The sequence below is a fragment of the Geotrypetes seraphini genome, chromosome 6, assembly GCF_902459505.1.
Source record: "Geotrypetes seraphini chromosome 6, aGeoSer1.1, whole genome shotgun sequence".
Classification (NCBI taxonomy): Eukaryota; Metazoa; Chordata; class Amphibia; order Gymnophiona; family Dermophiidae; genus Geotrypetes; species Geotrypetes seraphini.
Genome location: NC_047089.1, coordinates 116,946,303 through 116,971,139, shown reverse-complemented (window position 1 = coordinate 116,971,139; position 24,837 = coordinate 116,946,303). Strand labels below are relative to the sequence as shown.

At 45.4% G+C, this 24,837-nt stretch overlaps 1 protein-coding gene and 1 long non-coding RNA gene across 4 annotated transcripts in view; one reads left to right on the top strand and one right to left on the bottom strand.

Moving 5' to 3' along the window:
- Nucleotides 1-918: 918 nt before the first annotated feature.
- Nucleotides 919-3,039, bottom strand: LOC117362189. The gene is made up of 3 exons (XR_004539825.1): nucleotides 1,705-3,039; nucleotides 1,356-1,454; nucleotides 919-1,012 (listed from the first exon to the last, which is right to left on the bottom strand). It is a non-coding gene; the product is annotated as an uncharacterized LOC117362189 (long non-coding RNA).
- Nucleotides 3,040-10,844: 7,805 nt separating this feature from the next.
- The window catches only part of LOC117362188 (transcription elongation regulator 1-like), a 41,901-nt gene continuing 27,908 nt past the window's right edge, over nucleotides 10,845-24,837 (top strand). Inside the window, exon 1 of one of the 3 annotated variants that reach the window (XR_004539824.1) lies at nucleotides 10,845-10,943. Coding sequence is in view for 2 of the 3 variants with exons in the window: in XM_033948156.1 (XP_033804047.1) it covers nucleotides 10,905-10,943 (39 nt within the window). In the remaining variant the exon portion in view is untranslated. Of the gene's footprint in view, nucleotides 10,944-11,490; nucleotides 11,538-24,837 lie in introns of those variants that run through there. The other 2 variants (XM_033948156.1, XM_033948155.1) reach the window with 2 other exon arrangements.

Below are 24,837 nucleotides of genomic sequence, written 5' to 3'. Positions count from 1 at the left end.
GGTAGACAGGCACTCCCATTTCCGGTGATGTCATCAGAAAGCGTATTTCCGGGGTCAAACACCCCCCCATTTCCGGTGACATCATCAGAAAGTGCATTTCTGGTGATGGGGCGGGGCAGGACCACAACCATTCAATCCTATGGGGGTGGGGCATGGGCGAGGCTACCACCATTCATTCCTATGGGAGGGGGGCGGGCCATGGCGGAGAGTGAGCAGGGCATGGATGGCAGGGTGTGTGGTATGGGTGGGGCCTAGGTGGGGCTATGAAAAAATGGGTATGATCTGGCAGGGCCTGGGCGGGGCTAAGGGAAAAGTGGAGTGGGAGGGGCATGGGTGGGGTTTGGGTAAAAGTGAGCAGGGAGTTGTTAGGGTTTGGGAGGAGTGGGCGTGGTGTGGGCAGAGAGTAGGCGTGGCTTAACCCAGAAGTGAACGTTGATTGGTCGATCCTTATCTTTGACAGCTGTCAATCATTTTGACATGAGGTGTACCAATTATACTACTCATGATGTACCAAGGGCCCTGTGACATAACAGAGGAACCAGATGTGTTTACAGTAGCTCCTGCTCCCAATGTCTCCAGGACAGGGGAGGGGGATGCTTGGAGGGTAAGGTGTTTGACACAGCAGGAAGTGGCCATCCCTCCTGGCATTCTTTGAGGAGTAGGGGGGTGGGGATGACTAGAAGATATGATTCACATTTTATTACTGCTGAACATGTGGTCCATCAAAAACCAAACGCCTGATATGGTGGTCGTCCATCACAATTGCTACCTTTGATCTATCACCACTTCCTACAGGAGGGGGTAATTGGTTTGAGTGTCATTTTGTATTGTAAAACCAACAATGGTTGCTTTATTAGAAACTATATTAAATTTAAAGTTGTGGTTTGTTAGGTTTTTTATTTGTACAAAGAGACCAACTAGGCAGCAATAAGAGTTTTTAATATGGGAAACAATCCAAAGTCATTGCAGTTTATGGTCCACAGCAGGCAGGTGCTGGTCTTACAGAGGTGACCTATAGGAAAGAGTAGCATAAACATCACTTTTCATGCAGATTTTTATGGTTTCAAAGTCTAACACACTTCACTACCTACATAGGTGAGGGTAATTGAGAGTTTGTATCTGGTGTGCATATATAGGCAACATCTCCCTCTAATTAGTCTCAGCTACAAAAAAGTGATCAGTATATTAAGCCAACCTTTACTCCCTATACCCCCCCCCCATATAATGCAAACCTTTCCACCTATTCATTAGGACAGCCTTTTTAGAATACCTCTTCCTATACCACCAATCATGCAGCTACTCTATGTTCTTCCAAAATGAGTTTATGTAACTCACAGCCTTCCTCATGTAGGTACCTTACTCCCCGAAATGTCCATAGCTTCTCCATTCAGCTTTTGTTATCAGATGTGCTGTCATATCTTCTAATAACATACTTGCTACGTAGGTGTCTGTAACTTTTCAAACAGATGATATATCTTTCCTTTAGTTGATCAAGCAAACACAACAGTCTATATCATAATGCACATCTTGTCTTTGAACTTATAGAGAAGCCATGATTTAAGACATAGCATTTAAGATATCAGTCTCTACCTACATTACTAACCACCAATTACTAATTCAAACTGGTTCCTTAACAAAGCATTCATGAAAGCTTCTTAAATTAAGGAGCTCATCTCCACACCTGTGTAGCTCCATGCCACTTACTATGTGAGGTGGGGGAGGGGAACCTCAGAGTGTTGCCATATTATCTGTGAAAGAACCAAAAATACATTAACACACAGTCCACATTACATAGTAGCTTAGTTCAAATTCAAAACAGTTCAAGCCACTGAACTCAACATAGTACCTGTAAACCATAAGTCTACATGAGCACACCAAATTTGCATTCACTATAATGAACATCCTCAGGGCAGACAATACAAAGTAGATCATTCTATTGTTTTAAATAGGTTTGGTTCTACCTCAAACATACCAAACCTCTGCATGGGAGAAAACACATTTCAGTTGAGAGAACAAGAGACACATCCTGCAACCTTACCTGTACATGAACCAGCAGCATCCCCAGCCTGTCTAGAATAAAAGAAGGGAAGAGATGGCACCTCATATATACGCCCGCTGGTGGCACTCGCGCTTATGTCATACGTACGCCTACGTCATCAGCGTGCGTCTATACAACACTTGATAAATGTGGAAAGGTTCATGATTTTTGGTGATAATACTGCATGTTAGCCCCTTTTTAGAGATGCATTAAAGCACACATGTGCTCATATTCCTTACTACATATTATGAATAAGGTCTATCATAGAATATGTGAATGTCAACAAACATCTCACTGTAAGCCAAAATGGGTGTTGTGACATAGAGGTGTCAAACCATGGCTGCACCTTTGTGTGGGTGTGGTAAGTTATGGAGAGGAGATGGCCAGCAAGTGTAGAGACTTAAACAATAGGGAAATATACAATGTTAATCTGTGATTCTGTTAATTGGCAAAATACTGGTTATCACAGTTATTAAGACTTTAAATAAATATAAATTTATAATTGTGATGTGCTCAGACCTTAAACCCATTAAATAGTGAAGTCACTACTTAGAGTTTAACAGGGGGACCATCATCGCACTCACTTGTCCCCGACCCCTCCCTCCATATACATATTCAGATACTTGATGGTACTTATCTGAATGGAGAGGTGTTTGTTGTCAGATTTGATCCTGTTAAATCTCGGTAGCGGCTGTGTTCTAACTCATAAAGTGCCTCTTAAAATCCTGAGGTGATTGTTAACTATAAATCTGTTTCATTTCCCGTCCCCCCGACTCGAGTTTCGCCTTCTTCGTCGGGGAGGGACACTAAAAGTTAAAATTTAAAAATTTTTATTATTCAAAATTCTCTATTCAAATGTGTATATATGCAAAATAATCTAAGCATAATTAATCAATTCACATTGAAGTTGCTATAGAATAAATAGAAATACCTGATACTGGCTCATTGAACCAGACTCGTACAAAATCTGCTGGCCATCTGACTGACTCTGTTGTAGCGGTGCGTATTTAAGGGATCCTGAAACCGGAAGAGGCGGTGCCTTAAGGCCCCGGATGATAACACCGCCGGGGACATACTTTCTACAGGGCCAGCCACTCGATATCAACATTTAAGCCTTTTGGGTGCAGGGTCTGCCAGTTATAAATAAAACGCTGTTCTTTTTGAACCAGCGCTTTAGATATATCACCTTCGGTGCTGTGTATCTGAGTTAACACTGTGTATCTGAGATCTAACAGATCATGTGATTTGTCCATCCAATGGGATACCAGGGGGGCGGATACTCTATTTCTTCTAATATTACTCATGTGTTCTATGATTCGGGTTTTGATCATACGAATCGTTTGTCCTATGTATAATTTGTTGCAAGGACATTGTATACAATAGATGACCTTTGTGGATTCACAATCTGTCCCTGAGAATAATTTAAAAATACGTCCGCCCTTCCCTGGTATCACAATGTGGTCTGCATTTAGTACTAACTGACAGACCCTGCACTTACCGCAAGGCTTGTGCGGTAATTTATTTTCAATGTCATAATGGTACATATTATGTTTTAGCTGTTCACCGAGATTTTTTGCTCTGGAGAACGCAAATTTAGGATGATTTTGTAGTGACGTATGGTACTGTAATATTGGCCAATACTTTAATATGATGTGTTTAATGGCATTGTTTTTGTTACTGTGAGGCAAAACACATACTATATTGTGATCTTCTTGTTTATTTTGTTTGTCTTGTATTAACCAAGAGCGGTGGCAGTTTTTTGCCCTTTTCCACGCCCTCTTAACGACTTTGACAGGATACCCCCTACTAACGAACCTATTATACATTTCATGTGCTTCTCTATCAAAATCAACCTCCTCGGAACAAATTCTTCGCAAGCGGAGAAATTGTCCAATGGGGATACTGTTTTTGAGTGGTCGTGGGTGATAGCTTTGAAACTGTAATAGGGTATTTCTGTCGGACGGTTTCTTGTGTAGAGTGGTGGAGATACGTAAATTCTGTTTAACAATTCTTATATCTAGGAACGTGACTTGATGTTTGTTTATAGTATAAGTGAACTTTATATTACTATCCTTTAGATTGAGTTCTTCTAGGAATTTAGTTAAATCAGTCTCTCCACCACTCCACACAAAAAATACATCGTCAATAAAGCGTTTCCAGCATGACACATGCTGGAAATACTTGGAGGTGTATACATGGGATTCCTCAAACTGACTCATATAAAGACAAGCAAGTGTGGGGGCCACAGTGGCCCCCATGGCTACTCCCTTTGTTTGGAGGAAAATATCATCTTCAAATTTGAAATAGTTATTGTAAATAACTAATTCTGCTAGATCATACAGCAAAGATGTTTTTAATTCTGTTAATTTGAGTTTCAATAATTGTGTTTTGACTAATTTTGCTGCTTCCAACTGGGGGACGTTGGTGTATAGTGACACCACGTCGGCTGTTACTAAAATTGAATCTTCCTTCAATTCATTGGGTAAATGTTGATATATAACCTGTAGGAAATGTGAAGAGTCTTTAATATATGAGTCAGCCTGAGGAACCAAATGTTTCAATTGGCTGTCCAAGTATTGCGACGCTGGCTCTAAAACTGAGCCAGTGCCCACTACTATAGGACGTCCCGGTGGTTTCGTGTCAGATTTGTGTATTTTGGGAATAAAGTTAATTTTTGGTATCCTGGGAAAGTCGCTAGTGAGGAATCTGCTTTCTTTAGATGTAATTATTTGTAAGTCCCTGGCGGTGTTAATCATCCCATCTATTTTCAATTTAATTTGCATAGTGGGATCATGTTGCAATCTGGTGTAATATGTCATGTCTAGTAATTGGCGCATGGCCTCTTCCCTATAGTCTTTGTAATCTTGGATAACGATTCCCCCTCCTTTGTCGGCCCTTGAGATGACTATTGAATGATCTGCTTGAAGGTCACGTATAATTTTCCTCTGTTGATGAGTGAGGTTTGAATGGTTAATGAAATTATCTTGAAGTTCTAAACAGCTAACATCACGTAATACTAATTTTTCAAACGATGTTATTAGCGGGTCTGTCTGTCCGGGCGGCATCCAGGAAGATTTAAGTTTCAACCCCTTTGGTAAGGGGGATTCATTCATTTGTTTATCCTGAAAAAATTGTTTCAATTTGATTGTGCGAAAAAATCTTTGAAGATGTGCTCGAACATCAAAACTGTCATATTTAGTACTTGGGACAAAGGATAGACCTCGTTGTAAGACTTGTTCCTCATTTTTATCCAGTCTTCTCGATGACAAATTAAAAATTCCTGTGTGGTCTTTGACTTTTATTTCTTGTGTTTGCTTGTACTGCGCGTTACTGTTCTGTTGCCTATGACTGGTATTGTTTCTTGGGACTGAATTCTTAAAAAAGAATCGGATAAATCATTCGGATTTTTTTGTTGATATAGCTCTTTTTGTTGTTGAAGAGGCGCAATATTTTCTTCCGAAGATGAGGAATTGCTGGTTGATAAATTAAACTTAATTTTCTTACTTTTATTGATGTTGGTTCTTTGTCTTCTTGTTTTAACGTTATAATTCATCCATGGGTATACATAACCTTTGGTGAAGTCTCCTTCATCCCTCCGGAATTTCTTTATTTTCAGTTGACGTTGCTCTTTTTGGTATTTATCCATTTTAGCTAAATGATCTTGGTAGCTGGATGTAAATTCTTCATCAGGTGTTTGTTGTTGAATCAATTCTAATTTATTTCCTAGATCTTTCTGTTGTTGTTCAATAACTGGTACTAGTGCGTCTATAGTTAGCAGCATGAGGTCAATAGAACAGCGCGTTAATGTATCGTTCCAATTCCTAATATAGTCTTTATTGTCATGGAACCTAGGTTCCTTGTATAACCTTAAACCCCTAGGTACTCTCATATAGTGACAATATTCAACTAATGCCGCTGAGTGTAATTGGGACCTGATGAGAGATTTTTGTAAATATTGAATATCATCCCATGTAGTGCTATGATCTACCGTGCCTTCTTCAAACAATCGGGCACTCCCCAAAAGGGAGGAAATTCGTTCCTCAGATAGACCTGATTTTGACGTTCTGCTCAAAGTAGCCATTGCTTCCCTGTGGTACCTTATTAGATACTTAAACAATAGGGAAATATACAATGTTAATCTGTGATTCTGTTAATTGGCAAAATACTGGTTATCACAGTTATTAAGACTTTAAATAAATATAAATTTATAATTGTGATGTGCTCAGACCTTAAACCCATTAAATAGTGAAGTCACTACTTAGAGTTTAACAGGGGGACCATCATCGCACTCACTTGTCCCCGACCCCTCCCTCCATATACATATTCAGATACTTGATGGTACTTATCTGAATGGAGAGGTGTTTGTTGTCAGATTTGATCCTGTTAAATCTCGGTAGCGGCTGTGTTCTAACTCATAAAGTGCCTCTTAAAATCCTGAGGTGATTGTTAACTATAAATCTGTTTCATTTCCCGTCCCCCCGACTCGAGTTTCGCCTTCTTCGTCGGGGAGGGACACTAAAAGTTAAAATTTAAAAATTTTTATTATTCAAAATTCTCTATTCAAATGTGTATATATGCAAAATAATCTAAGCATAATTAATCAATTCACATTGAAGTTGCTATAGAATAAATAGAAATACCTGATACTGGCTCATTGAACCAGACTCGTACAAAATCTGCTGGCCATCTGACTGACTCTGTTGTAGCGGTGCGTATTTAAGGGATCCTGAAACCGGAAGAGGCGGTGCCTTAAGGCCCCGGATGATAACACCGCCGGGGACATACTTTCTACAGGGCCAGGAGGTTGATTTTGATAGAGAAGCACATGAAATGTATAATAGGTTCGTTAGTAGGGGGTATCCTGTCAAAGTCGTTAAGAGGGCGTGGAAAAGGGCAAAAAACTGCCACCGCTCTTGGTTAATACAAGACAAACAAAATAAACAAGAAGATCACAATATAGTATGTGTTTTGCCTCACAGTAACAAAAACAATGCCATTAAACACATCATATTAAAGTATTGGCCAATATTACAGTACCATACGTCACTACAAAATCATCCTAAATTTGCGTTCTCCAGAGCAAAAAATCTCGGTGAACAGCTAAAACATAATATGTACCATTATGACATTGAAAATAAATTACCGCACAAGCCTTGCGGTAAGTGCAGGGTCTGTCAGTTAGTACTAAATGCAGACCACATTGTGATACCAGGGAAGGGCGGACGTATTTTTAAATTATTCTCAGGGACAGATTGTGAATCCACAAAGGTCATCTATTGTATACAATGTCCTTGCAACAAATTATACATAGGACAAACGATTCGTATGATCAAAACCCGAATCATAGAACACATGAGTAATATTAGAAGAAATAGAGTATCCGCCCCCCTGGTATCCCATTGGATGGACAAATCACATGATCTGTTAGATCTCAGATACACAGTGTTAACTCAGATACACAGCACCGAAGGTGATATATCTAAAGCGCTGGTTCAAAAAGAACAGCGTTTTATTTATAACTGGCAGACCCTGCACCCAAAAGGCTTAAATGTTGATATCGAGTGGCTGGCCCTGTAGAAAGTATGTCCCCGGCGGTGTTATCATCCGGGGCCTTAAGGCACCGCCTCTTCCGGTTTCAGGATCCCTTAAATACGCACCGCTACAACAGAGTCAGTCAGATGGCCAGCAGATTTTGTACGAGTCTGGTTCAATGAGCCAGTATCAGGTATTTCTATTTATTCTATAGCAACTTCAATGTGAATTGATTAATTATGCTTAGATTATTTTGCATATATACACATTTGAATAGAGAATTTTGAATAATAAAAATTTTTAAATTTTAACTTTTAGTGTCCCTCCCCGACGAAGAAGGCGAAACTCGAGTCGGGGGGACGGGAAATGAAACAGATTTATAGTTAACAATCACCTCAGGATTTTAAGAGGCACTTTATGAGTTAGAACACAGCCGCTACCGAGATTTAACAGGATCAAATCTGACAACAAACACCTCTCCATTCAGATAAGTACCATCAAGTATCTGAATATGTATATGGAGGGAGGGGTCGGGGACAAGTGAGTGCGATGATGGTCCCCCTGTTAAACTCTAAGTAGTGACTTCACTATTTAATGGGTTTAAGGTCTGAGCACATCACAATTATAAATTTATATTTATTTAAAGTCTTAATAACTGTGATAACCAGTATTTTGCCAGCAAGTGTAGAGGACATGGGGGTAGCCAGGCTGAGGAGGGACAGGTAGAAAGGCTGAGGGCGGTCTGATTTTCTGAGGAGAACCATCTGCTGCTCCGTATGGCCCTGGACCGACATGACCAGCTCTTTGGAGATGCTAGCCGCCGGATCTCTTCGACGGCTACCATACTGTGGGCTGTCAATGGTTTTACTTGACAGCCCACAGTATGGAACAGATAAAACATTGTTTTAGGGACATCAAGGCCCAGGTGAGAATGAAGTCCAGAGCCATACGGGATCATTCAGCTGTCACAGGGGGGACCCCCATTGGAGGTGGCTCTGAGCCCCGAGGAGAAGAGGGAGAGAGACGGCTAACAGTGAAGGAGGAGGAGGCAAGCTGACATGATGTTTTGCATATCTTGTCTTTCTAAGACCCAGCTCTGACACCCAGGCCCCCTCCTGTGTGCCAGCCAGACCTGCAGGTAAGAGAGTGCATGTCATAGATGGCAGATGGAATGAGCATGGGAGGGGGGGTATAACATTGAGGGAGACAATCTGATTCTCTGTGCTTTTGCAATTGCTGTCTTTGTAGGAACCACCCCATCCAGCCACGACCCCTCTTTAGCCACAGCCAGGCCAGCCTCTAGGCCAGATAAGAGAGGGCAGGGCCTAGATGGTGCAAGGGGGGTAGAGACATGGGCAAGGCAGGACAGCATGGACACAGGACAGCATGGGCAAGGCAGGACAGACATGGGCAAGGCAGGAAACTAGGCCAGGCGTAGGCAATTGGGGGGTCCTCAAGAGCCCAGCAGTCCGCTCATGCGGTGGCCCAACAGATCCAGGACCTGTACAGTAATCCTCTATCTATACCCCTCTATCCCCTTTTCCAGCATGAAATTGTCCAATCCTTTCTTGAATCCCAGTACCGTACTCTGCCCTTTTATGCCCTTTGGAAGCGCATTCCAGGTGTCCACCACATGTTGGGTAAAGAAGAACTTCCTAGCATTCGTTTTGAATCTGTCCCCTTTCAACTTTTCTGAATGCCCTCTTTTTCTTTTATTCGAAAGTTTGAAGAGACACTCGAAAGTGTCAGAGGTGTTAACGGTGTGCCCCACACACTACAAAGGATTCCATTGCTTCATAAGGTGAAATATGTTTTTGCAAGGCTAGTATTTTGCTCCATTGCTCACTAAGTACATACAATGAGCTTTGATATTAGGTAAGATGGTGGAGGGCAATTGTGAAAGAGATAGTAAGATGTGGAGGACTGGGTGTATATCGTCAACCTTCACAGATGAGAGAGAGAGAGAGACCACACAGAACAACATTGCAGCCATAAGCAGTAAGAGCAGACATCAGCTCTTTAGGGGAATGAACATGCACTATGTGACCATTCAAGACTAGTTTGCAAAACACCAACTACTGCCTCTGACTGATTGACTGCTTGTTTACATGCTACAGAAAGTGGTCAAGTAGCAACCCCTACATCTTTTGATCTGAGCCAAAGGGTTGGGATCCAGAAAACGGAGGACAGATTGAGACGTCAGGCCTTTACTTGCATTTGGAAGTCAAAATGGTCTCAATCGACCCCCCCTTTTTGTGGGTTTTGGTTTGAAACATTTGCAGATTGCTGTTTGTATGGTGTTCTCCCAAGGGTCAGAAGAACTACTGTTTACATGGAGTGGGTAATGTATGCAGCATGTACATTTCCGTGGGCTGGTGGGGGGTGGGGTTGGGGGTTATATGAAGTGAGTTGGACAAGGTGACAGGGAGCAGCATGGGTTCCAGGCTGTTGCTAGAAGCACTGCACAATGCTTCCCCCCTTCATTTCCTCCTTGTTTCATTATAGTAATGGTGATTTGGAGTGGGCCCATGAATGTCATCAGGAGAGAGGCTGAGAGGGATGTGAGCTGGCAAAAGCTAATGTCAAAGTGTAGAATAAAGTGTGCAGCACTCTGACTGGCATGACAATGTGATGAAAGGGATGACATTGTGGTTGGCCTGTGAAGATGGTGGGCATAAGAAGCCACACGTCAATATGTCCCTGAGGAGTTCAATACTGTTAAAATGAAGAGACGGAATCTGGGCAAGTGAAAGGTGAATCTGATTTAATCATGCAATAGGATGACAATCATTGAAAGCTTCTATACCACAACTAAGGACTGGGGAAGAGTCCATTCAATGTGATCTATATGAGCCTTTCGCGAGAGGCTTACATGACATGAGCTTCTGTAAAGGTGCTTTGATACATAAGGTGACCATACTTCCCGTTTTGAACGGGACAGTCCTGTTTTTAGATCCCCTGTCCCGTTATCCCCACACACAGGTTCGGGATGCCAAAATGTCCCATTTTCAGGGACAGCATCCCGAAACTGTGCGCGAGGACAACAGGACAGGCGATCACTTCCCCTCCCTGCCACGCCAAAGCCATCCTCCCTCTTTCCCTTCATCCTGCGCCCGATTCAACCCCCTCCCCCAGGTCTGCAGCCGCTGCTGCTTGCTAGCCTCTCTCCTCACCTCCCTTCAATGAGGGCCAGAGTGAGGCTTGGTTGATCCTGAGAGGAGCTATTGGAGCCTCAAAATGAGGCTTGAATTGTAATGAACGAAACCATTGGAGCCCCAAAACGAGGCTTGATTTTCAAAGTGTGAGATCCAGAGCTGCACTGGTTGAATAGTTAATGCCTCCCAAAAATACGAGTAGCAGCCAAGAAACCGAGGTAGGCAGGGAACAGGGGAGAAAAAAACCCAGACAAACTCTCACATTTTAGACAGACGTCTGGACACTCCTTTAAAAAGAGGACTTTTCTGGCTAAATCCGGACGTCTGATAATCCAAGATAGAAGAGGGGGGGGGGGGGGTTGTGAGGGTTCCACTGAAATTTTCTGGGTGGCAAGCAGCGGCAGCGGACTGGAGGGGGGTATTGAATTGGTGCTGGAGGGAGATGGGGAGAGAGGCTGGCAGGCAGTGGCGGTGGACCGGGGGGGGGGGGTTTGAATCGGTGCGAGGCTGGTTTTGGCGCAGCAGGGAGGAAGGGCGGTAGGCAGGCAGGCTGACTTCGGGGGAGGCGGTGGGACAAAGGCTGGAAGGCAGTGGTGGGGGACTTGGAAGGAGGCACTGGGGGCACTAAGGACATAGGAAGGAGGCACTGAGGGCACTAAGGACATAGGATGGGACACTAAGGACATAGGAAGGAAGAAGGGAGGGAATAGAAAGGGACAATTGTTGGGCCTGAGTAAAGAAAGAAATGAAGAAAGGATACACAGTCAGAAGGAAATGCAACCAGAGACTCATGAAATAACCCAAAAGCAAAGGTAGGAAAAATGATTTTATTTTCAATTTAGTGATCAAAATGTTTCAGTTTTGAGAATTTATATCTGCTGTCTATATTTTGCACTATATTTGTCTATTTTTCTATAGTTACTGAGGTGACATCTTGGAAAAAACCCCAAATATAAATGATAATTAAAAATTTCTCTGCGTATAGGGTGCTTTGTGTTTTTAAAAATTTTTAAATTGGATGCTGTAGGCGATTGCTTCCTGGAGCAACTTGTCAAGGAAAATACTAGAGAAAATGCAATTCTGGACTTAATTCTAAATGGCCTGCGAGGACCAGCACAAGATGTAGAAGTAGAAGGGACGCCGGGAAGCAGCGATCACAATATGATCCGCTTTGATCTGGACGCAGGGGAGAAACATCGGTCCAAAACGACAGCCACGGCACTGACCTTCCAAAAAGGGAATTTCCAAGGGATGAGACTCATGGTAGGGAAGAAGATTAAGAAGAGGATAAGCACTGTAAAAACGCTAGAGCAAGCTTGGTCCCTTTTTAAGGACACAGTCACCGAGGCGCAAAATATATATATACCGCGTATCAACAAGGGATCCAAGAAGAAAAAACCAGCGTGGCTCACTGTAGAGGTGAAGGAAGCGATCAGAGACAAGAAAACTTCATTTAAGGAATGGAAAAGGTCAAAAATGGATGAAAACTGGAACAAGCACAAACAACCTCAACACAGGTGCCATAAGGCGGTAAAAGGGGTCAAAAGAGACTACGAGGAAAAAATAGCCAAGGAGGCGAAGACGTTCTTTCGATATATTAAGGGGAGACGACCCGCAAAGGAAGTGGTGGGACCGTTGGATAACCATGGAATAAAGGGAGCACTAAAGGAAGACAAAGCAATCGCTGACAAACTGAACACATTTTTTGCATCTGTATTTACCGAAGAAGATGCTGGAAACGAAGACGGAAAGCTGACAGGATTGATGGTCAGTCTAGAGGAGATATGTAGGCAGATTGATAGGCTTAAGAGCGATAAATCCCCGGAACCGGATGGCATCCATCCGAGGGTCATCAAGGAACTGAAAGGGACCATAGCTGAACTGCTTCAACTAATAGCCAATCTGTCGATCAAATCGGGAAAGATTCCGGAAGACTGGAAGGTGGCGAATGTTACACCGATCTTCAAGAAAGGTTCGAGGGGAGATCCGGGGAACTACAGACCGGTGAGTCTGACCTTTGTACTGGGAAAGATGGTAGAGTCACTGATAAAGGACAGCATCATTGATCACCTTGACGGACATGGGCTGATGAGGACCAGTCAGCACGGTTTTAGCAAAGGCAGATCGTATTTGACGAACTTGCTGCACTTCTTTGAGGGAGTAAACAGACAGATAGACAAGGGTGATCCAGTCGTTATTGTATATCTGGATTTTCAGAAGGCGTTCGACAAGGTTCCGCATAAACGATTACTTCGGAAAATTGCAAGCCATGGAATTGAGGGTGAAATACTCACATGGATTAAAAACTGGCTGGAGCATAGGAAACAGAGAGTGGAGGTAAATGGACAATACTCGGACTGGAAGAGCATCACTAGTGGGGTGCTGCAGGACTCGGTACTTGGACCCGTGCTCTTTAACATCTTTATAAATGGTCTAGACATAGGTACGATGAGCGAGGTGATTAAATTTGCGTATGATACGAAGTTATTCAGAGTAGTAAAGACGCAGGGGGATTGCGAAGATCTGCAACGTGACATAATCAAGCTCGAGGAATAGGCATCGACATGAAAGAGTCCAGAGAAGAGCGACTAAGATGGTTAAGGGGCTGGAGGAGCTGCCGTACAGCGAAAGATTAGAGAAACTGGGCCTCTTCTCTCTCGAACAGAGGAGATTGAGAGGGGACATGATCGAAACATTCAAGGTACTGAAGGGGATAGACTTAGTAGATAAGGACAGGTTGTTCACCCTCTCCAAGGTAGGGAGAACAAGAGGGCACTATCTAAAGTTGAAAGGGGATAGATTCCGTACAAACGTAAGGAAGTTCTTCACCCAGAGAGTGGTAGAGAGCTGGGACGCTCTTCCAGAGGCTGTTATAGGGGAAAACACCCTCCAAGGATTCAAGACAAAGTTAGAAAAGTTTCTGCTGAACAAGAACGTGCGCTGGTAGGGCTAGTCTCAGTTAGAGTGCTGATCTTAGACCAGAGGGCCGCCGCGTGAGCGGACTGCTGGGCATGATGAACCACTGGTCTGACTCAGCAGTGGCAATTCTTATGTTCTTATGGTTACCATTATGAAATAATAAGATATTGTGTGTACATGAAAAATGAATGGAAGAAATTGGGGGCGGGGCTAGGATGGGATTGGGGGTGGGGCTAGGGCAGGATTAGGGGTGGGACTGAATATTAATAGATTTCCCGTTTTGATGAAAAAAATAAATGGTCACGTTAATGATACATTATCTTCGGAACAGCTGTTACCATAAGGAGGTGTGAGGTGTTACAATGCACAGCCTCTATACTGAAATACACAAAGCTCTATGGTGGTCTTACCAAGTTCTTAGTTCTGGTAGGGTAATGGCAATAATGGATCATCCTACTTTTTTGCACTTTTTGATACCAAATCAGTTGTCCTGTATATGTACACATGCACTACTAGGGGAACAGTTGGGAGTCAATACACGATACGCTTTGGCCTACCTCTTCATGAGGTTGGCCATTTCAACAAATATTTAGCCCCAAAGATCAGGTTTTCTCTCTCTAGTTTCAGTGGATGTAGTTTGCTTTGTAAATCTTTCAGCTGTTCTTTTCTAACCTTCATTCCACCGCACGGGTGCCATTACCCAGAACATTCTTACCCTGGTGCTTTGCTATTAGATGTGTTTGAAGTAAGGTCTATGTTTTAAGGACTGCTCCAGAGACTTCACCACCAACAGCAGTTTGGCTGCTGATGACTGCTTGCGCTGCAGGTGCAAGCTAAGGTTTCCTCACGTTCGGAGACGTACGTATGTCCAGACAAAACTCACTTTTCCTTCTTTGTGAAGAGAAGAATGTAGTCATCTGGCTGAGAAATGTGAGAGAAAGGTTTCCACATTGGCATTCAACAACACCGCATAAACGGGTCTGTAGTTGGAGAGGTTTAGTAGGTTTTTGTAGTGACCTTTTGGTATAGGTTTCACAATGGGATGTTTCCATCTAAGGGACTGTAATGAGTCATTGATGAGATCTGTGAGGTAGGAGAGTGCTGGCGCTTCAGGCGCTCTCATCAGCGGAATCAGGCAGCTGTGGAGGGAGGGGGGAGGCCCGGTTTCACTCTTCTCTGTAGTTTCTTTACTCGGAATTCAGTGATGAGTTGAAAGTTGTCCATGATGTGTCGAGTTGATCCTTGGTATTTGTCCCTAGATGATGTCATTTTGTCTGTTGTCCTCCTATAGCTTTCTTCTTTTCTCAGTGAGGAGATTACTGAAATCTTTACTGGTTCAGGAGCATTCAGTGGCAATATGCCAACCCTTTGACTAGGTGGCTTTAGTGTGGAATTGCTGATGTTGGTAGAAGCGTGGCCACTGAGCTGACCTTGTTCCCCTGTAGTGAGAGGAAATAAAATGAAGGACGTGAAGAGGATGCTGTCCTTTGAATAGAGCATAATCACACTACCATCTAGATACATGCATTGTTCCTAAAGCTACATGAATGAATCCTTTCTATAGCGCTACCAGACTTACAAAGAGTCCCTGCTCAATAGAGCTTACACTTGAAACAAGGAAGACGGACAAACAAGATGTCATGGATAGAGTGAAGGGGTTTCATCGGCAGACTGGTTTGGAGGGCATAGGAGTAGGGTAAAGGGTTGATGGTGAAATCCAAAAGGTGGATTTTGAGTCTGCTTGTAAATAAGGACAAACTCAGGTACTTGATTGCAGGCATAGGGGCAGCTAGATGAAAGGCACAAAGTCTGGATTAGGCAGGGGAGTGGAAGGGTCACTTATCTGAGGAGCAGAGCTATCAAAGAAGCGTATAAAGAGAGAGAGCAGGCAGGAGAGATATAATGGGGCAGCAGAGTGAACACACTTGTAGGTCAGCAATAACAGCTTGAAGGGTATGCCATGGCGGATAGGGAGCCGGTAAAGTGACTGAAAGAGAGGGGTGACGTGAGCATTGGGAGGTTAGTTGAAGATGAGTCAAGCAGCAGAGTCTTGCACAGATTGGAAGGAGAAGAGACGACCCTGAGGGATACCAGTTAGGAGTAGATGATAGTACTGTAAGTGTGAGGTAAGGAGAGCTTGGACACGAGAAAGGAAGTAGGTTATATTAAAGAGAGAGGTGACAGGTCTTAGCGACGTGTTGAATAGACTTAGCGAATGAAAATTCTGAATGGAACACCACTCTGACGTGACGAGCAGAGGAGGCTGCAACTTTGACACTATTATTTACAGAGATGAAGAAAGGAGGAGGAGCAGAGGGCTTAGGAGGACAGAGGAACAGCTCAGTGTTGGACATATTCAATGTCAGATGGCGGCAGGACATGCAGGCAGCAATGTCAGCTAAACAAGAAGAGACTTTTCTTGGGTTTTAGATGAGAGTTCAGATGTAAAAAGGGTTGATCTGGGAATGGCCAGCATCTAGGTGATACTGGAAGGCATGGGAGGAGATCAGGGCACCCAGGGAAGAGGTGTTGAGAGAAAAGAGAAGAGGACCTTGTAGGAAACCCTGAGGTACACCGCCCGCTAGCGGGGTGGCAGCAGCAGAAGAGGACTCAACCACACATACGGTAAAGGGGCGTGGGGAAAGAGGCAAACCAGCACAGGACAGATTCCCCAACTCCAAAAGAAAATAGCATATCGAGTACTAAACGGCAACTTATAGTATCTAAGGCAGCAGACGGCTCAAGAAGGATAATGGTTGAGTAAAGGGCCTTAGATCTCGCCATGAACGATTCACAGCAGACTTCAGTGAGGACGGTCTGTGTGGAGTGTTGGGGGATGGAGAATGTGTCCAGTTGAAAGGAGGTGCAAGGAGCTTAGGAGCATAGCACACTGGAGTACCTTGGATAGGAACAGAAAATGGGAGAAGGGCCAATTGTCAGAGGTACAGGAGGGGATCAGGTGAAGCTCTTAGCGGGGGTGGGGGGGGGGATGGGACAGTTGCAGTGTCAAGCGCTAGACTGAGAATATGGCATATAGGAGGGATAACACTATGTGAGATGAGGTGGGAATAGGGTCCCAGGGTCATGTACCGGGCTTGGCTGAGGACAGATGTTGTGCAGTTTCATCCTGTGTGATGACAGAGACGGCAGAAATGTCTGCTGTTGTTGAAGGAGGGACAAGTGGCCCCCACCAGACACAAAAAAACTTCCAGAGCTGTTTGACTGAAGGATGAAATGGAGGTGGGAGTTCAGGAGACTGGCTGGTAGGTAGGGGAGAAGGATGTGACTTTGCAGATCTAGTAATGGAAGTCATCTGCCATAATCTGGCCACAGAAAGAGAGAGAGAAAAGGAGACCTCAGAAGTGGGAAGGGGGGAGCACTTTGAGGGGGGGAGGGAAGCATGGCAAAGAAAGGGAGTTAGTGATTTGGCTGTAGTCATTTTGCTTGACCCGTGTAAGTGCTAAATTGAAGGAGGAGAATGTACGTTTTAAGTGAAGAAGGTCAGCAGCGCATGTGTGAGATTGTAGCCAAGGGGACAACAAAACATCAGGTGCAGGATCATGGGAAAAAAGAGACATGGACTGAGGCAAGGTCGAGGTTTGTTACGTTTAAGCCAGCAAGAGACAGGGGGGGAGCAAGGGTGTCAAGAGCAAAGGAGAGAATAGAGTTGAACCACGAGAGTTAGATAACATTGTGGAGGCAAGGAGACATGAAAGTGTGGATGAGAGGGTGGAAGGATGGAGGGCTTGAAGATTTACAAAGCTCTTGGAGGTGAGTGAGCGTGGCCGAGGGGGAGGGTGAATAATGGTGAAGGATATCAGATGGTGAGCAGCAATGTAGTGAGGTACAGAAGTTAGAGAGAGAGTAACCAAGAGAGCAGTTTGGGAAAAAAAACCACGGTCAGGAAAGTGGCCATTTCGGTGAGGGAGGGAGGGAGAGTTGTGGGCCAAAGCTAGAGGTGAAATGATGAAGGAGGTGAAGGTGAAGGTTCCTGTAGTAAGAGTAAAGGATATGAAGAGGATTGTCTACTTAGAATGTAGCATACCTGAAAAAGCGCATCCAAACATCCTTGAATGCGGGCTTATGGGGGGACAGGCACATAGAGATGTGGATAGGGTTGGTGATGTGGATGTGAGCCCAAGCAGTCAAGCTGAGCTTGTTCTTGTAGTGAGAGAAAAGAGTAAAGGACCTTAATACGATGGTGGGATCCCAGAAAAGAGCTCATTCAAAGATGCTCAAATGGGGAGACAGACCTCTAGAGATGTGGATAGGGTTGGTGGTGTGGGTGGAAGCGCAGCGACCGAGCTGACCTTGTTCTGTAGTGAGAGAAAAGAGTGAACAACATTAAGAGGATCACATCCTTTGAATGTAGCATCCCAGAAAGAGCATAATCCAACATCCTGGAATGTGGAATTATGGGGAGACAGCCATTAGGATAAAAAAGCCTTTTGAACCTACATTAGTCAAGTACATATTGTAACCGGCAGCCTCAGGACAAGGTGTCTTGTGCCACAGGTACAAAAAAACCTCTTGTGAGCCGCCACGGGCAACACAAGGAAAAATAACAGCCAAGCGTTTAGCTAAGGACACCACCGCACCAGGAAAGTTCTTTTCAAAATAAACTTGAGCTTTCTTCAAAGTAAAAATTAAACATAAAACTTTGTCAGGATGTTTCAGTATATCACTAAGACTTAATGTCCATCAGGCAAAAACTAAATCTGTTGCTAAAGTCCACTTTGATTCATAGTCCATTAGCAGGTATCAAAAAAAGAAAAGAAAAAAAAAATTCAAAACTCAAAACACACAAGTCAGTGTAACTCACTTGCCTCAATTCTACCCAAGTCAGTGTAACTGCACTGACTTCTCCAGCATCAGAGTGCTGGCCAGACAGCGTGCACCGTGTGGTCTTTTTCTGCCAGTATCGGCCCTCAATCCCACCACGTAACACGGGCAAAACCCCCCATTGTCTGGGACTGGGAAACTGTTCAGTTTTCCTTCCCCAGGATAAGTAACAAAACTTCCAGCAAGAAACAAGTTCAAAAACACAATTCGAAAGAAACTTCTTTAACTCTTCAGCTGGTTTAAAGGTATCCAGCACAGGCAAGTAATTAGAAAAACAAACTTTCAAAAATCATTCAACAAAGTCAGTCACTTGCCTCTCACACAGCATATCTCCATGGGCTGGACTTCAATAGGCAATTCAGCAATTGTCTCAGCATTGACTTCCAGCTCCATATCCTGTGGCTCTTCCAACAGACCAAGAGACTCACCAGCCTCTATTAGCTCCATAGACTCTGGAGTTTGGCTAACATTCAGAGCTCTCAGCCCTGAGTGCTGTGACCTGTCCTCTCCTAGTTCCTGCTGCTTCTGACTATTAAGGAACTTGGTTCTCAGAGTAAGGAGTCTGCAGTCCTGCCCCAAACCCTCAGGAGGAAGTGATTTTCTGTTAATCACTCTAGGCTTCCATGGGGGATGGGAATCCTGCAGTTCTGTACTCCCACTCCCTCTACAAAGAAGGAAATTCATTTAATGACTGGAATTGTGCTTTTAAAGGGCGTATTGGCGTGGAGCCTGAACTTCACTTGAGCACTGCTCTAGGGACATTCCTAGCAGGCATAGTCTGCATACCACAATATACAGTATATGTGTAGATATTGTCCTTTAAATCTAGTCATGATATCAAGAATGTTCTCTCAGAACTCCCAACACGCACCGGCCATCTGGACATGGGCCAATGGAACAGAGAATAATCTAGCTGCATTCTGTTCTCCGAGAACCTGATCTCATTTACAGACAAAACACAAGTGAAGCATTTAGTCGTCTACGAGAATGAAAACTGCTACTTATCTAAATAGATGGAATGGCCCTCCAAATGCCAGGTGGTCAGGTGGTGTGTGATGGCAACACCTCTGACGGATCCATCTCTCTGTAAGCAAAAAAAAAAAAGGTGGAAAGTCATGGGAAAACAAAAAAAACCATGTGTAGTGTGTTCGACACAGACCCCTCCTTAACTCTGGCGGAGTGGAAAAGTATCCCCTCCCTCATGTACCTTTGAAATGAACAGCTGTATGCTGAACATTCCAGATATAATCCATGTGACCTATGTGGAATAACTGAACAGAAGACATCTAGCTGACAGCTGCTATGCACGGATCTAACCTATGTATACGGCATCCTCTGTAGAACGGTGCAGGCCTAACGGTAGCATACATTTCACATCACTGTGGCACACCTACACATGGATAGGAGGACATCCTAGCTGTACAGGGTACAACAGGGCCAGCGCTTTGCGCGGAACAGACGGGGAACGGAGGAACACATGCTGGCTCCTTTACAAAGCTGTAGTGCCACGGTAACAACTCGGACGCTTCATAGAATTGCTCTCGACGTCGGAGCTGTGACCGCCACGACTGGCCCTGTGGACGTTAGCATGCCATTGTAAAGGAGAGGGCTAGTTCATTGACACCTGCGTAGTCCCGCTTGGCCCCCCCCCCATATGAGTTGCTGCCGGACCTGCCTACTGCTCAGAGTGGTAGTGCGAGCAGGTGCAGGCCGACATGATGGAACTGGTGGAAGATCGGGCTGGATTTCTATGGGTACACGATGTTCTACGGGCACACTGCGATGTGGAGCATGCAGCACGCCAGCACAATCTGGGCCACTGTATTGGGGGAGTACTGCAATGCTCCGCCGGACTGATCCAGACACCGAAACCTACTTTTGAGCACCCCGAAGATGCGCTCGATGACTCCACTGGTGGCGATGTGGGCGTCATTGTAGGCCCTCTCTGCAGGTGTTTGGGGGTCACGCAGTGGAGTGAGAAGCCATGGGAGACAGCTGTATCCGGCATCACCTGGGGGAACAAAGGAGCACAGATTACAGCTGTTAGAGGCTTTCCGGGGTTTTCATCTGCAGCTCAGCTCATATCATATCACAGACAAATGAAAGCTCACACCTCCATTGGCGCAGTGTGTTTCCATTACAGATAAAGATGAGTAGGCTACCCAATTGGCACACAATTCACTCCTACTAGGGTGAGATGTTGCAGAAAAATCATATCTTGTAATGGCAGGTACATTTAAGTGGTGACATTGTTATGTATGCTGATAAATGCATGGGTGGGCATCATGAGAAGGAGGCTGGTACCACGTCACCTACAAACACAGTGAATCGAGAGAAGATAGCTGTAAACAATAGTTTCCCACATTTTATCTTTGAAGTAGCCAATATAGGTGAGAATTGTAGGAGCTGACACCATCGTGTTCGCAGCCTGCATTTTTGACGCATCATAAATGCTGAGTGTGTGCGGGTGGGGTAACACCATCACCAAACCCTAGAGAGCACACACAGAGGCACCTCCGCTGTTGTGTGTAACAGTCAACAAGTGAGATGAAGCAGTGTAGACTGAATGACATTGTGCATGTGCACAAGCCTGTGTGACAAAGATTGCCAGCACTCTGGCACACGTCCCTGTTAGCATTTTGACAAGTGTGCTGGAATGAGAAACTGTAGTTCAGAGAGATGGCATGGTCCTGTTAAAGGCACTAAGATGAGTAAAGGGGGGTTTCATCTGCCAGAGCACTTGCCCCCACCCTGCTGAGGAATGGTTTAGGCCTATAACATGTCCTTCCCTGCCCTACAACTGTAGCAAGCTCCTGACACACCTGTACTGTGGGAGCACCCTGCTAACCAACAAACTTAAAGGTGACCAAATTAATAGCTAATCCACCATCCCATTTATCTTCTCTGTAGGAGAGTAGCCTTGAAAAGGTCAGCATCAGGCTGGTAGTGTGAACAATCTCCCCAGGCTGGAATGGAATAAGAGCAGGAGAGAAGCTCCTGCCAGCAGAAGGCTGGGTGTGTGAACCATCTCCCCTGGCTAGAACGGAATAAGAGCAGGAGAGAAGCTCCTGCCAGCAGAAGGCTGAGAGTGTGAACCATCTCCCCAGGCTGGAACGGGGTTAGAGCAGGAGAGAAGCTCCTTCCAGCAAAAGGCTGGGAGTGTGAACCATCTCCCCAGGCTGGAACGGGGTAAGAGCAGGAGAGAAGCTCCTGCCAGCAGAAGGCTGAGAGTGTGAACCATCTCCCCAGGCTGGAATGGGATTAGAGAAGGAGAGAAGCTCCTTCCAGCAAAAGGCTGGGAGTGTGAACCATCTTCCCAGGCTGGAACGTGGTAAGAGCAGGAGAGAAGCGCCTGCCAGCATCGGGCTGGGAGTGTGAACCATCTCCCCAGGCTGGAACGGGGTAAGAGCAGGAGAGAAGCTCCTGCCTGCATCAAGCTGGGGGTATGAACCATCTCCCCAGGCTGGAATGGGGTAACCTGTCATGTGTAATGTGCAGTATGTGTAAACATGCGATAGCAGTTGGTATATTCAAACACAGCCCAAATATGACATTTGGCATCAATAGCCAGCCCCCATACTAAGTAAACACCCAATGTAATGCTGGCTCAAAGGAGCCATCCTACGTGTGAGATTGCCACCTTAAATGTAGGCGGTTTGAATGTTGGCCTATATTGAAGGCATATGTCTTATTACACACCCAGGATTGTGGAGACGACACCTGATGGCAATTGCCACACAGCTAGAAAAAGGGGAGGAGGGGGATTGAGACTAGAGAATGACACGGGGAAAAAATCTGTCCCCATCACTGCCCCATCCCCAGACCACCGTCCCCTTCACCGCCCCGTCCCCGCCTTCCCCTTCACCGCCCTAATCCCGTCCCCGCAGCATCCATACAAGCCTCAATACTGCAATATTTAGCTTTTTCCTTCCTTATAAATCAAAGTTCTGGCTGCTGAACTAGAGAAAGAGATGTTCAGCTGGCAGGGCTTTGTTTATAAATTTTTATCAACACAACTAATATACTACTTTATCCTAAAGCAAAAAAATAAATAAATATAATTTTTTTTCTACCTTTGTTGCCTGGTTTCTGCTTTCCTCATCTTCTCATTCAATTCCTTCCATCCACTGTCTGTCTTCTCTCTGCTCCCCCCATAGTCTGTCTTCTTCCCTGCCAGCATCTTCTCCCCACTCTCTCTTCCACATTTCCCTTCAGCGTCTTCTCCCAATCTCTCTTCCCCATTTCCCTTTAGTGTCTTCTCCGCACTCTCTCTTCCCCATTTCCCTTAAGTGTCTGTTCTTCTCCACCCCACTTTTCCTCCCTTTCTCCCTCCCTGCCCCTTACCTTCGTGGCGCTTTCACCCCCCCAGTTAGAACATCTCACACCTCTTAGCTGCTTCCGCAATGCACCCACGACCCCCCCAGACAACAGGCCCCGGTCCGACAGGCAGAAGGAGTGTTTCCTGCTTGCAGCGTACAACTGTGCCGACAAACCTCCCTGCCCTTACCTTCGTGGCCGGCGATTTCTAAACTGCCTTCTTACAGCAGCCGGAGCGTTGAAGTTTCATAAGGCTGCCGGAAAGGTTGTCTCTAATGCAACTTCCGGTTGCGTCAGAGATGACCTTTACGGCAGCCACATGCAGCTGTAAGAAGGAAGTTTAGAAATCGCCAGCCATGAAGGTAAGGTTCAGGGAGGGAGTAGGGAGATGTTGAGTGGCAGCATCAGCAGCGATAGGTGACCGCACGCATTCCCTCCCTTAACTGCGGGGACAAGGCCATTCACTACTTCATGGGGCGGTGAATGACCTTGTTCCCGTAGCCACGGTGAACACAGTTTTTTCCCCACCATTTTGGCCGGTTAGCCGCAGGTAACAGCCACCGTGTCATTCTCTAATTGAGACATCTGGCCTTTACTTCTATTTGGGGCAATGGAGGTAAAACCCAGATGTCTCAATCCGTCCATATGATGTTGCTGCTTCTTAAATCAAAGCTACAGAGTGTAGAGACGCAAGCTGTTCCCCGTGACACTTACCTAAGAGCCAGCCGTTACCATGCCTGCCCTCTTCAAACTGCCGGAATATGGCCGATTGTCGCAGGATGTAGGAATCGTGGGTGGATCCTGGAAATCTGGCCACCACATTCATGATCAACATATCTGAGCCACACACCACCTGCTTGTTAAGGGAATGGAAATGCTTTTGGTTCCAGTAGCAGGCTTTCGTGGCACTGGGCGGGACTAATGCCACGTGTGTACAGTCAATGGCCCCCATGATCTGTGGTATTCCGGCAACAGTCTCAAACGATGCTCCTAGGGCTTCCCATGCTGCCCTGCAAGGGCCCTCATTGGCCATCATGGCACCGAGTACCTGGTGGAGACACCTTGAAAATGAGGGTGGAGATATCCCTGCCACAGCAACAGCAGAGGGCTGGACCCCAGAAAGTGCAGGACAGAGAGCAGCTTGCAGATCACGGGGATGGCTCCAGATCTAGCAGTCAGGGGCTCCAGATCGTCCCAGAGCTGATCATTCAGTTCTGTGATGGCAGCAGAACTGAGGCAGTATAACATGACCACCAGCCTCCGAAACTGAAAGAGGCTGTTGTTTGAGACATGGCTGTTGTTAGGCCCTACGAGGCTGCCCGCGCCTCTCCTGCTGCTGAAGCTGGCCTACTGCTCCTGCTACTGGTCTCTGCTGGGGGAGTGCCTCCTCACGTGCACATGCACGCCTATTTTTGTGGCGTTAAAAAGGGACACGATAAGCATGCGATAGAGCCGCGCTACGCGTCTGGCTACACCGCGTGCTACATGGTTTCTGCTACCCACCTACGCCACACCTCCGTTCCGCCCCTACCTCCACCCATGTTTGCATTAGGACATTAACACGTGGATTGCCGCATGATACTACATGATTTACCGCACTCACCACCTAACGAGGCCATAACGCACGGTACTCCATGTGAAGGTGCCCTAATGCACCTTCGTAAAAGGAGCCCTAAGGCCCTGATTCTGCAAACTGCACCTACTTTTAGGCGTGCTGTACACGTCTGTGGGGCATAAGTTGCACTGAGCGTCGGGAAGGCATTAGATGCGCGTTCACAAAAATCGTACTTTTCTGATCTAGATGCCAGGTCCCTATAATCTAATATAATAAAACCCTAAGTCGTGCATGTGCACTCCCACTGCGTGCTCCCGTTTTCTGTGAGCTGTAGGGACCCGCAGGTAGGAGTGCGCATGCATGCTTAGGGTTCTGTTTTTCTTCCTGTTTTTTGGTCTTGCCTGCTCCCTGCTCGCCTTGCCGTATTGTATTTTTTAGTTGAAAGACGCGGCGGTGGCTCCTTTCACGAATCCCTGCCT